This window comes from Nelumbo lutea, chromosome 1 (genome assembly GCF_056320005.1).
Source record: "Nelumbo lutea isolate HS-2025 chromosome 1, American lotus-T2T, whole genome shotgun sequence".
Lineage (NCBI taxonomy): Eukaryota > Viridiplantae > Streptophyta > Magnoliopsida > Proteales > Nelumbonaceae > Nelumbo > Nelumbo lutea.
Window position 1 is genome coordinate 114,693,054 of NC_142684.1, and position 13,451 is coordinate 114,706,504.

Below are 13,451 nucleotides of genomic sequence, written 5' to 3' on the forward strand. Positions count from 1 at the left end.
ATTGAGATTAGAGCATTAGATAAGAGATAGGATAGGATTAGTTCAAGATAAGATCAAAACTCCCTAAGGATAAGATGATCTCCTAAAAGGAGTTGGAAAACAGACCTCTCCTTTGGCTATATAAAGAGGGGGGCGAACCAGTTCTAGCAATCACTCATTCCAAGATCCAAGAGATCATCAAAAAGACCAAGAAGCAAGAAGGCAGTTCGGCTATGGAGAAGAAAAGCATGGAGATTGCGCAGATCATGAGTAGCTAAGCTTCTTTTTCTGGTTCAAGGGGGGAGGTTCGATTGTGTCATTGTGAGGTTCTATAGTTACTTTATTTTCTTTCTTTTTAATTCAAGTATTCATTGGTTCTTATGCACATTTTTATTGGATGTTAATGTTAATTAGTCTAACAAACTGAATTAATGTTGATTTTCCTACTACTATCCATGATTTCGGTGATCCGTAATTGTCACGAATAATGGTACAAGTAGCAATTAGGTTGATATCTTTTTTGGGTCAATTGTTCGTGACAGCCTTTGACCAATGTTTTAACATGGTTCAACCTAAAAGAATCGATGGAACAAAATTCAGTAATAGCAGCTATCTCAATTATTGTTATTTTGGTTTAACTGTTTTCACAAATCTTAATGCTATCATTGTTTAACATGGAACGCTATCGTACCCAGTTGAGTGGTGATAAGTGTTGATCGAATGCTGGGTTTGGTCAACTGAATTAGGAAAACACAAGGTTTATTATGGCTATCCTAATAAATCTAAGGTTAAATGCTTGAATTGCAAGAATGCTAAATTGTACCTAGGATCGATGGCCAATCGATTCAACCCGAACCCTTGAACCAGAATTCGGTAAGACTGATTTTCTCTTGTTTGTTTAGTTTGTTATTCTTTTAATTTTAATTATTTAATATTCCCACACAATTACTTTATCCATTCGGCTAAGAGATTACTGATTTGCTCCCTGTGGGATTTGACCTAGAACCACTTTTACTGCAAATATTTTATTGTGGGACTAATACTAATTTTGAGGGCTTCGACAAACCCGTCACACATACAGTGTAGGATTAATTGAATCTATGAACTGGACCAGATTTCTAGTATTGACTTGGACCTTGGAGATTGATGGGCAAAACTGGAAAGTTACACCCGACCCTTAGACTTGATTATGATACTGCACTAGGTGTCAGATTGGGTTGTCTTTGATATACCAATCAGTGAGATCCTTAGTGGGGGTCAAAACCTAGGTATGTTGGGATAGTCTGAGAATTCATCTGAGTAGGTGATCATAGTGACAGGATCAACCCCTTTGTCATACAAATGTAATGATCGGGGATTCACTCTCACTGATGGAAACCAAGACTGCTGGCAGCCGATTTCAATCGTTGAGATTTGTTTTGCAAAATATATTTTATATGAGATATAAAAGTATATATATTATGGTTTATAAAATGATTTGCAAAAGGTTTTAATTTCTGGGATCCATATAAGCATAGAGTGCAACACTGTTCCTTGCAGCCGAGGGAGGTCCTCTCTTGTCGGGCAGTGAGTGATCATTATGGGCTGAGAGGTTAAGTGTAAGACCATTGAGGATAATACCTGATGGGCTAATCTTGCATATGCCCACAGTCCTTGGGTGTTACAAGGTGGCTTGGCCCATTGACCACTTAGGGTAAGGGTTGGGCTCATAGAGCCCATGAGATGGGTTTCAGGGGGTGCACTGTCCATAACAGTGTATTCGACCAGGCTCTGTAACAAAGGCTAGGCTGAACCCATGTGGCTGATGTGTAGATCAATGTTTGGGTCCCATGCCATACAAGGAAGCCCAATTGGGCAGCAGTTTAGAAGGCTAACTGAGTACATAACCTTAAATGGGCCTTAAGCCCATTTCGAACTGGGCTGATTTGATCAGTCAATTAAAAGGGGCAAATTTTGAGATGGATCAGCTGATAGGATTGGACCTAGACCCTATCCACTTAGAGAGTCCAAGATCAAATAAGATTTAGATCTGGAAGCCTCTTAATTAGATTAGGAGATGGCTGGTCTGATCTGCAGATAAGATAAGGGTTATCCCTTATCACTTAAAGGGACTTCTAATCCAAATATGATTTGGATCAACAACTCCTAATGGGATTAGAATCTGATCCCTTTAAGATTATAAAAGGAGGAGGGAGCAGTAGCCTTTAGACATGCAACCAACATACTCTTGTCTTCAGAGCTGAAATCACAAGAAGAGAGAGTTTTGCACCCTACGAATACTCTCTTGCCGCCTCCTTCCTGTAGCCGCCACATCCAGCAGTTCAATCTCCTACTCTCTACAGGAGTAATCAAGATTTGATCTTGATACCAATCTTTTGGGAAAAGATTGATTGGAGCTGTATTCACAAGCCATCCTGTTGATTCTTGCGAAGGGTCAAGTTCTTTTGGAAGAACATTGCTGATTCTGTTCCATTGTGCACTGCGCCATCTTTAGTGGGAGTAGATTTTGGATCCTTCCTTGGGCGTGAACACCTCCATTGGGAGAAATTTTTGGTTCAGATCTGGTTTGGTTAATAGTTCAAGATTGATACTTGAAAAACATGTTTTTCTAAAATAGGGAATACAACTCCCTGCAAAGATGGGAGAAATTTTTGAAATTCACCCAGTCCATTTTGCAACATTTGGGCGTCCATGTGATAGATATCCTATCCCTTCAGGGCTATGTCAGCGGCCTCCTCATTTTGAAGTGTGGGGGGCACCTCTCTAGTGCCGTATAGGCCTCTCCCCACGTCGACCTGAACGACCAACCCTTGGGGTAAGAAATATAAAACAACTTGTCCTTCCAATTATGCATGAACGAGGGGTTGTCTACAGGCTTACCCCTCTGAGGCTGAAGATAATACATGCTAGCCTTAGAGGTGTGTTTCCTCGGCATGAACATGGCGTGAAACAACTTAGGAGTCAGCTCCACGTCCTGAAGCCGAGCCACTACTAGCATGGCAACCATGGTTGGGAGGGTGTTGGGGACAAGCTGGCTGATGGTGATCCCGTACCACTTCAGCAACTTGGAAATCAGCGTCACGGATGTGGCATTCTCACAAGGAGGGTCACTGCCTCGGTGGCTGCCCTCGGCACCCCCAGAAGCCACCCTCTTCTTCAGCATCTCCACCTCTTGCTGAGGGGAGACCTCGGCAGCCAGCTAAGAGGAGCCGGAGTCCAAGGAGAACTCCCCCTCCCCCCCCGAAAGGTTAGGAAGCTCATCACACTCAAGCCCATAATCAGAACAAGACATCGGGATGAGGTGTTACTTAAAGACGAGGGCTGAAGGAAACTAGACGAAGTGTGTTAGCCAAAGGTTCTGGGAGCGGAAATCACTCGATAGCAAGGGCGCCTAGAGTCAAATGACAAAGAAAAACCGTGACTAAGACTAAGTCCCCTATTTATAGAAAAATAGCCCAGATCCAACCGGATCCAATGGTCATGAAGCCTTCTCCTTCGTTGCCCACCTGTGGCGCGACACTAGGCACTCAGCCTCGGGGAGACGAAATGACGCTGGCCGAATCGACAGGTCTGTTCGCCGCAACCCACTGGTTCGAGCCCGTTGACCCAATGAATGTGCGGTCCAGCTCACCTAGAGCACTTATCCTGCCTATGGAGGGCTCTCATCACGTGTGACCCCTATGGGGGATGACCCCGACGCAACAACCCACACAAGCACGAGGCATGGACTCGACCTCTCCAAACCCTCTTGCATGAACTTCCCAGCCAGAGCTAAGGTCCCAACAGCTTCACCCTTTCACAGCGAACAGAGGCCGGGCCGAAGCACACGCAAGACGAACACGCCACTAGGGTACACCTTACTAGACAAACCCAATGGAACCTACCGATGTCGGCACTCCCTTCGGCTGAAGCCAAAGCCCTACCTAGGCTCCCACCTCAACCTCGGGAGTGGGGGAAAGTGATGTAGGTGCATTTGGCTGGCCAATACGGGCTGACATGTGTCAACCAGCAGGCACCAACATGGGGTCATCATGAGGGCACACGGAGCCATTTGGTGTGAACCGGATGGGTGCAATCGCGGGGTTCCACGTGGTTCCTTTTGGAACATCTCGCCCAACCCTCATACGGCTCGCATCTGGGCCATCCATGCCCAGCTATTTCCAGGCAGCTCCGACTATAAATGCAAGGCACCTCTCACAAGGTAAAGGATCTGGAACCTCTAAGACTCCTAGCATTCTTCTTATCGAGGACTGGGTGTTTACTAGTGGCCTCGTCTGTGTGCCTCAGCATTGAACCTTTTACTTTGTGCAGACACTAACTTGATTGTCGGAGTCTTCGCTTCGGATCTTCACCCGAAGCCTCTACACTTCTTTCCTTTCAAAGCAAAATCGTAGGGCCCCCTTCGGACCCCTTGTATGCCCAACCAAGTATCTACACTTTGTCACCAACTCTCCTGAGATCATCCGCCTCAGCCCCTAGGCCTCAGTATCCTCAACGCCCAAGAAGGTGGTCTGCCTCAGCCTCCAACCTCGGCTTCGACATACCCCTACCGATCGTCTACACGCCCTCGGACTCGTCCCCCCTCACGGTGTACTCAGGGTCTCGAAGCCCTCGGTCAAGACCCCAGATTTTAGGAGTAAAATTACTGTGTTGCCATCGGCCAATCCGAGCGGCAACGCTATCGTTTCAAGGTGGTTGCATTGAAATAGTGGGAACATGACCACTACAAGCACTACAACGTGCAATTGAGCCGAATTAGCATTTTTCCTTGGATTAAACCCATTCAAACCGTTAAAAAAGCCTAACAAAGCCTGTCCCAAGTTGCAATCATATCAATTATAACTATTTGGATAAATTGCTTAAACTATCATTATAGTTTAGCTAATTAGCTAATTGACAAAATATGCTTCTACTATTTGACTGTTATCAAACGCCATTCATACTATTTTTGACAATTGAGTAACTCTATTCTTAGTGTTAATATTTATTAATATTCCACCAAAATTCCTACACAACGTATAAATTTTTTTAGAACCCAATTTTACTATTCATCTATGGGTCCTCTCCCTTCTTCTTCTTCCTTTCAGTAGCAGCAAACTGAGCTGACTCGGTCCTTAACCGATGGCAGCGATAGCCCCTTCCATCTCCGGCCCTCTCTCTCTCCTTCTTCCCCTTCGTTCTCCCTCCCCTGTTTAGAGTTAGAGAGGATTATCTGATCGACAGCTCACGAGACGATTTCACTGCTTAAGAGTTAGAGGGCCTCTAGCTCGGACTCTGTTCCAACAATCGCCGGGTTGTCGCATGGTCAAATTCTGGCTCTGTTTTGTGAATCGAAACTTCCCTCACTCCCCTCTCTATTCTTGCCGTCATACCACTTGTTAGTCACTGAAAGCTTCCCTCTGTATAAATTATAGACGTCCAGTCTTCTTCTTCGACGACAAAACTCCACCTGGCTATAGTAGTCCTCAGGTAATTGATCCGATGTTTTTTTGTTTATTTTTTACATGATAAATCTACTTGGTTATGATTGTCTTTGACTATAGTGAAGATCAAATCCAATCGTCTCCTCTATTTACAAGATTAACTCCAAAATGAAGGGTTCTGTTAAATATACCCACTGTTATTTAGAACAAGCAGAAAATTGTGACCCCTTTCAGAAAAACCGATTTTCCCATCTGGGTTCTCGAGCTTTTTCACGGAGACGTGATATTTCAGTCTTCTCAGAGAGCTATTTGTTCTGTAAACAAAACCATCGGAGAGATCGGTCTCTGTAATAGGTTTTTCACGCCTTGTTTCACAAGAGGTACACCCTGGGGCCAATACCCCATTTCCTACTGAAGTCACTCCAATATAGCTTCCAGCTGCGAAGCCTAGCTCCCTGAAGAGCTTTAAGGATTGCAATTAGATTAACTTCATAAAATGCAAATAAAAATAAAAACGTCTTCAGGTTGAGTAGCACAAACCATTTGACCCTGTGAAATGGTCTTAATGCATTAAAATAGAGGACCCATGGATTTCTGACTATTGAGACCCAGCAGTGTCGACATTAGAGGCAGGGTGACTGGACCTGGGCGGCAAAGACCATGGTTTTCAAAATTGGACCGGATCGGACGGTTGGGCCAGAAAAACTGGTAACTGGTCAGCCCCCAAGTTTGGTTTTACTAAAAATTCAAAATTTCTAAAAATTGTTGAAAAAGTCAGAAAACCACTAACCCGGACGATCAGGCCGCTATACCATTTAACCCGCGCAGTGGTTCGCGGGTTACCCTTTTTATTTTCAATGTTTTAAATTAAAAAAAAAAAAAACAAAAAATAAAATACCTTCTCCCTAACCCAGTCGAATGTTTAGTCCCTTTAGCTTTAGGGTTTCCCGAGTTCCCTCCTCTCAACCCTCACACCCAACCGACCACCTGTGGCGGCCAATACCTATGCGTCCGACGGTGACATACACCGACTGGCGGTGACCGACAACGGCGAACTTGTATGTAGTGGGCAGCAATTGCAGCTAGTAGTAAGAGATGGTGGGCCTTGCGGCGGCTAGCACTTGCAGCGGTGGATGGCTAGCTTGCCTGCGACCAAATTTGCAGCGGTGGTTGGTGAGTTTGCAACGGCGGATGAGGGTTTTTAGTGGTAGTAATAGTTGCAGCTGCTTACAGCGGCAATCACCTGCGACAATCAGCAAGGATCTTGGATCCTCTAAGCAGCATTCTAGAGATGTATATGGAAGATTTCGACAACACCATGCTCACCAATGTGCGAGGGGTGGCATCGATGATTAAGCACATAGATCAGGCTATGGTGGAGAGAAAGATATGTGACTCGATCATCTGCACTAAAACTGTGGCAGCAGCCTTGGGTGGTTGTGCTCCTCATTCATACACTACTTCTAAGCACGCATTGGTGGGGCTGGTCTGATCAGCCTGTAGTGAGCTGGGGGCTCATGGCATCAGGGTCAACTGCATCTCCCCTTTCAAAGCCACTACCCCATTCGCCTGCAACTTGAAGGTCACTGTGTTAAAGCCCGCCCAAATAGTAGAGGCTGCTCTGTTTCTTGCTTTAGACGAAATAGATGGAGGATTCATAGTGGTTAGCCATAGCTACTCCACCATCCAACGAGAGAGAGAGAGAGAGAGATATACTATTGAAGTTATTTTATTTTATTTTTGTTTTTTTTTAATTTTTCTATATTTAATTTTTATATTTTTATGTATTTTGTAGTGTATTATTTTTTATTTAGATAGTTTTATTTTTTGTATTTTATTGTATTAATTTTTTTTTATTTTATTTTATACTATTTTTATTATTTATAAATATATTTTTTATTTTTTATTTATTTATGATGTCACGGGTTGAACCGTTCGACCTAGACAGTTGAACCACTTAACCAGAAACCGGTCCCCTGATCGATTCTATTTTTGATTCATTTTTAAAAACCTTGGCGAAGACTAGATTGAGGAAGATGAAGAACTGGAGTGTTGACATTAGAGGCGGGGTGATTGGACTTGGGTGGCGAAGACCAGACCGAGAAAGATGAAGAATGGGAGAAGCTTCTAATTTGATTTCAGGGCAAAACAAACATTTCAACCTTTCCATCAATATTTTAACGACAATGATAATTTTACAAAACAATGGGGATTATGTTAAATAATTGGGAAAGTTTCACTTTAGTACCTTGAACTTTGGGGGTAGTGTCACGTTAGTAACCTAACTTTCAAGTGTGTCACTGTAGTACCTAAACTTTCAAAATGTGTCAAGTTGGTCCTTGCCACTAACCAACCTTCAATTATCTATTGAAAATGTCAAAACAGCCATTCAAAAGAAGACACTATTCATTGTCTTCTACCTTGAGATTGAGTCGGTTGAAGTGTTTGAGACTTTAGACTAATGAAGTCATTGTCTTCTACCTTTAAACCTGAAACACATTCTTGTCTAGTTATTTCTCTACTTTCAGTTATTGTTTCCTTCTATCATATTTCACATTTTTTTCTCTCTTTTTCTTTGAAGATAACCGATTTAGTATCAAAGTAGAAGACAATGAATAGTGTCTTCTTTTTAAGGGCAGTTTTAACATTTTCAACAGATAACTAACGGTCAGTTAATGACAATGACCAACTTAACACTTTTTGAAAGCTTAGGAACCGTAATGACACATTTGAAAGTTTGGGTACTAACTTGACACTTTTTGAAAGCTTAGTGAAATTTTCCCTAAATAACAATCAAACAGTAGGAGTATACTTAATCAATTAGTTAAACCATAAGGCTTATGTTTGATTTGAAGGAAAATGTAGGTAAAGGAAGAGAAAGGGAAACCTTTACAAACATTGTATAGGTTTCCCATCTTTTCCTTTCCCTACCTTTTCTTCAAACCAAACATAACCTAAGGGTAGTTTAAGAAATTTACCCCAACTCTTTTACATCTTATCCCGTGGTCCATCCCTAGTAATTACCAAAGCACACACCATTATCAGAACGCACAACTATTTTATCATTCATTTTTATTCAAATTTTCAAAATGGTAACATTTTTCATGGCTACTTATGACTGATGTATGCATTACATTCCTTTTCATGGTTTTTAAAAATGAACCGATCAGGGGTCTGATTATTATCGGTTCAAACGGTCCGACTGCCCAATCTGAACAATCATCCCATTCTAACAAAAAAATAAAAAAAATTGAAAAACGGTCAAAACCGTTCAAACGATTAACCGGCCGGTTCAGCGGTTTGCTGACCAAAATCAACAATTTAGAAGAAAAAAACGATTTTGGGGTAAAACGTGACCGGTTCTCGGTTTTTCCGGTCCGGTCCGGTTTTGAAAACCATGTTCCTTTTAGCTTTAAAGGGAGAGCCACGTTAATTGGTTCACACATTCATGTCGACGATCTCGACTCTGCTATAACAGTCACTGTTCGAAGAGAGGTCCTCGTACCGCTCGTATCTAACGTACGCCTCTCCTGCCATTAACACCGTTCTCATAAGCTTTTCTTATGTTTGTTGTTCGTTCGGAAGAGAAGCAAAAGAGTTATGCGAGATGGGGAGAGTAAGTTCAAATCTGTTACAACAGATCTAATAAGTTTGAATGCCATAGCTGATAGCTCCCCCCACTTCTAGTGATTGCCCATATCCGTAAGGAGGCTGCTGTGACGCTCCTGTGGTTTAGCCAACCCGTCTGCATAGTATTGGAATTCCTCCGAACACTTTCCCGCTGTAATTGCTCTGTGAGTTTCAAATCATCAAATGTAAATGGAAGAGGTGCCATCAATAGAATGAGTAGCAGATACCCATTAACGTTCCTGTCAAGATTTTCCCAGAGATGTGGTAGCATTACTATTGGAAAACTAACATCCAATTTCTCCACCTTATTCTCTTCTCTTCTCCTTTCAGAAAACGGGATTCACCCAATCTATGAGTCACGTGCGAAAAGGCGCGAGCTTGCTCAACTCTTGCAATCTTTTGATCCTAACGAGCCCCATCTCTACCACAAGAATGTTCATGCACAGATTATAGTTCTTGGCTTCCACTCCGATATTTTTCTAACCAATCTTCTTCTAAAGTCTTATTCGAAGTCTAGTTGTCTTCGGAGTGCACGTTTATTGTTTGATGCGATGCCTCAAAGAAACTTAATTACATGGTCTTCGCTGATTTCTATGTACACTCAACATTTTCGGGGTGAGGATGCTTTGACGCTGTTTTTGGAATTTCAAAAATATTCTTTAGAGAACCCGAATGAGTTCATTTTAGCTAGTGCTGTCTGTGCGTGCACGCAATTAAGAGCAGTTGCTCAAGCTACCCAAGTACATGGTTTTGCCATCAGATCGGGGTTTGATCAGGATGTTTATGTGGGTACCTCCTTAATTGATTTCTATTCAAAGAATGGGGACGTGCAAGATGCGAGATTAGTTTTTGATGGTTTACCAATAAAGACTGCAGTCACTTGGACCGCAATTATTACAGGGTATTCTCAGAGTGGAAAGAGTGAAGTTTCTCTTCAATTGTTTGACCAGATGAGAAAAACTGATGTTCTTCCTGATAGATATGTTCTCTCAAGCGTAATAAATGCTTGCTCATTGTTGGGTTTTCTTGGAGGAGGCAAGCAGATACATGCTTATGTGTTAAGGAATGGAATACAAACAGATACTTCGGTGATGAACACACTAATAGATCTCTATTTGAAGTGTCATATGGTGAAAAACGGAAAGAAACTATTTGACCTGATGATTGTTAAGAATGTTGTCACGTGGACGACCATGACTGCTGGTTACATGAAGAATTCATGTGATTTGGATGCTATGAAGTTGTTTTCAGAAATGACACACTTAGGGTTGAAACCGGATAGTTATGCCTGTACTAGCATTCTCACTTCCTGTGGTTCACTTGAGGCTTTGTCACAGGGGAAACAAGTGCATTCATTTACTGTCAAAACCAACCTTGACTTTGATGAGTTTGTTTCAAACAGTTTGATTGACATGTATGCAAAATGTAATTCTTTGGCTGATGCAAGAAAAACCTTTGATGATATGGATGAGCACAATGTGATCTCTTACAATGCAATGATTGAAGGGTATGCAAGACAGGAAAGATTATATGAAGCACTGGATCTTTTTCAGGGGATGAGACTTAGATCAGTTAATCCAAGCCTCTTGACTTTTGTTAGTCTTTTTGGGTTGTCAGCCTCATTATCCATCATTGACTTGAGCAAACAAATCCATGGTCTCATTGTAAAAGATGGATTTTCCTTGGACCTTTATGCTGGTAGTGCTCTTGTGGATGTTTATTCGAAGTGCTTGTGTATTAAGGATGCAAGACTCGTGTTTGAGGAGATGAATGAAAGAGATACTGTAGTATGGAATGCCATGGTTTTAGGGTATACTCAGAATGGACAAGGAGAGGAAGCCCTCAAACTTTTCTTAGAAATGCAGTTTTCAAGAATAAAACCTGATGAATTTACCTTCGTTGGCTTTGTTACAGCTGCTAGTGACTTGGCAAGTTTAATACATGGCCAACAGTTCCATAACCACCTTATAAAGACTGGTCTAGATATGGATCCATATGTCTGCAATGCTCTTGTTGATATGTATGCAAAGTGTGGAAGCATTGAAGAGGCTCGTACAACATTTGATGGTTCATATCAAAAAGATGTTGCATGTTGGAATTCTATGATCTCAAGATATGCAGAGCATGGGGATGCTGAAGAAGCTCTTCGGATGTTTGAGTGTATGGAAGATGAAGGAATAGAACCCAACTATGTCACATTTGTTGGTGTGCTTTCAGCCTGTAGTCATGTAGGGCTTGTTGAAACAGGGCTCCTTCACTTTGACTCAATGACATCAAAGTTCGGAATAAAACCTGGGACAGAGCACTACGCATGTGTGGTTTCTCTTTTGGGCAGAGCAGGAAAACTGTGTGAGGCCAAGGAGTTCATTGATCAGATGCCAATTAAACCAGCAGCAATTGTATGGCGTAGCTTGCTCAGTGCCTGTAAAATAGCTTGCAATGTTGAAATGGGTAAATATGCTGCAGAGATGGCAATATCAAGTGATCCAAATGAAAGTGGATCCCATGTTCTACTTTCTAATATTTTTGCATCTAGAGGTATGTGGGATGATGTGGAGAAGGTGAGGAAGAGGATGGACTGCAAAGGGGTGGTGAAGGAACCAGGCCATAGTTGGATCCAAATAAATAGTAAGGTTCATGTGTTTATTGCAAGAGATAAAGCTCATAGCCAAGCTGGTTTGATTTATTCAATACTGGGCAGGTTGACCAAACAAATCAAAGAGGTTGGCTATATTCCTGATACCTCTACAATTTTGATGGATGATTAAGGAAAGCGATTTCCATGGTCCAACAGAAAAGCTGAAAGTTTTGACTATTTGATTGTTATTCAAGACAAAGACAAGAGCATCAAGTTGGTTGGAATGAATTTGCTGCACAGCCTCAAGTCCAAGAGAAACCTCAACTGAAATTTTGATTGGTAATTAAGATGAAACCATCTCAATTGATTCAAGTGAACATTTGTGGGATTCATGTTCTGACAGCCTAATCCGGTGCAGTTACAACTGTCTTTTCTGAAAGAAGGCAAGGATACAACTTAATTCTTGCTTGTGGTGGTTGATGTGTAAGAGCCTTGGGACTGAACAGTCTCTCATAAATAATGCAAAATATAGAAAATTTATAGCTGACATATCTACAACAACTAGAAAGCAATGCCAGCCACAGAACAAAGTAAAAACATCACCAATTATTTCCCTTTGAAGAGTTAGTCTGCCATTAGAGGAGAGGACCAAGAGATCATAAAATATTTTATGATTTACTTATCATCATCATCTAATTCTTGTCCCAAGACTCCCAACCATATGGGATCGGCTACATGTATCTTGTTCTGCCATTCCATTCTGTTCAATGCCATATCCATTGTTAAATTATGGGGGCCCTGAAATCATTTCTCATTATTTCAACCTAGCCCTTACTTATCAGTTCTGCAAACTACTTTGTAATCTCACTCTCTCTCTCTCTCTCTCTTGATATTCTTTGTTGATTAAGAACATGTAATAGGCGATTTTCTTGCTAAACATATTCTTCAATTGTCCAAGTGAAAAGATGAAAAATGCAAAGGATGCACATGGTACAAATCTAGTAGACCAGGTTTGCCTGGTCTACCATCAAAAAAGCAAGGAGAATTAAATAAGATGAAGATATTTTTGGATTTCAAGACTTCCATTATGATCATATTTTCCATGGAAGCATTGGAGAAAATTTTTACCACTCTCTCAGCATACATGCATGTTGAACCTACTTCCTTGGAGGTTCTTATTACCAATCTCCTAAGAGAAGTTGTAGAGAATTCATGCTCTTGTTTCTTGCTTCTTTTCCAAAGGGATCAAATTTAAATTCTGATATTCAAAGAATGTTTCAAACTCCCCACTCGAAGGACATGTGAATCCAGGGCCATTTTTCGGCTCCCAAGCTCATCTACAACGCTTAGCGTACATGAATTCCCTCCAAGCAGACTGGTTTGCAAAGTCAGTCTGATATAATCAATGATCCTTCAACCCATTATCTGGTTAAAATGTATAAATACCAGTTGCAAGAGGTTATGTCAGAGATGAAGTTATGTATTTCCCTTCTTTAAATTTGGTCTTCATGAACAGTTTCAAGTTTACAATATGATCCTAATGACAGGCAATGGCTACACTAAAAAAGGAACTGGCTCGCCAACTATTGGTAGCAAGTCCATTGTTTTTGTTGTTAGTGTTATTCTTTATCTCTGCTGTTAGTGTGCTGTCAGCTTGTTCTTTTCTTCTTTTAATTAGATTATTATGAGTATGCTGCCAGGGGTATAAGTGTAATATTCGCTCTTTTGTTTTATGTTATGTTATTATACATGAGAAGCTGGGCTCTGCCAACAATACTAGAATCTAAAACTGTTTTCCCTCTCATCTTCTCTTCCCTTCTATCTTCTCTTCTCTCCTCTCC

General features: G+C 41.5%; 1 protein-coding gene across 1 annotated transcript; it reads left to right on the forward strand.

Moving 5' to 3' along the window:
• The first annotated feature begins 8,613 nt into the window (after window positions 1–8,613).
• LOC148876914 (Tetratricopeptide repeat (TPR)-like superfamily protein) lies at window positions 8,614–12,687 on the forward strand. The gene has a single exon (XM_088947629.1). It carries the CDS (start codon window positions 9,245–9,247, stop codon window positions 11,798–11,800), a length of 2,556 nt encoding a protein of 851 aa, XP_088803755.1. The 5' UTR covers window positions 8,614–9,244; the 3' UTR covers window positions 11,801–12,687.
• The last annotated feature ends 764 nt before the right edge of the window (window positions 12,688–13,451 follow it).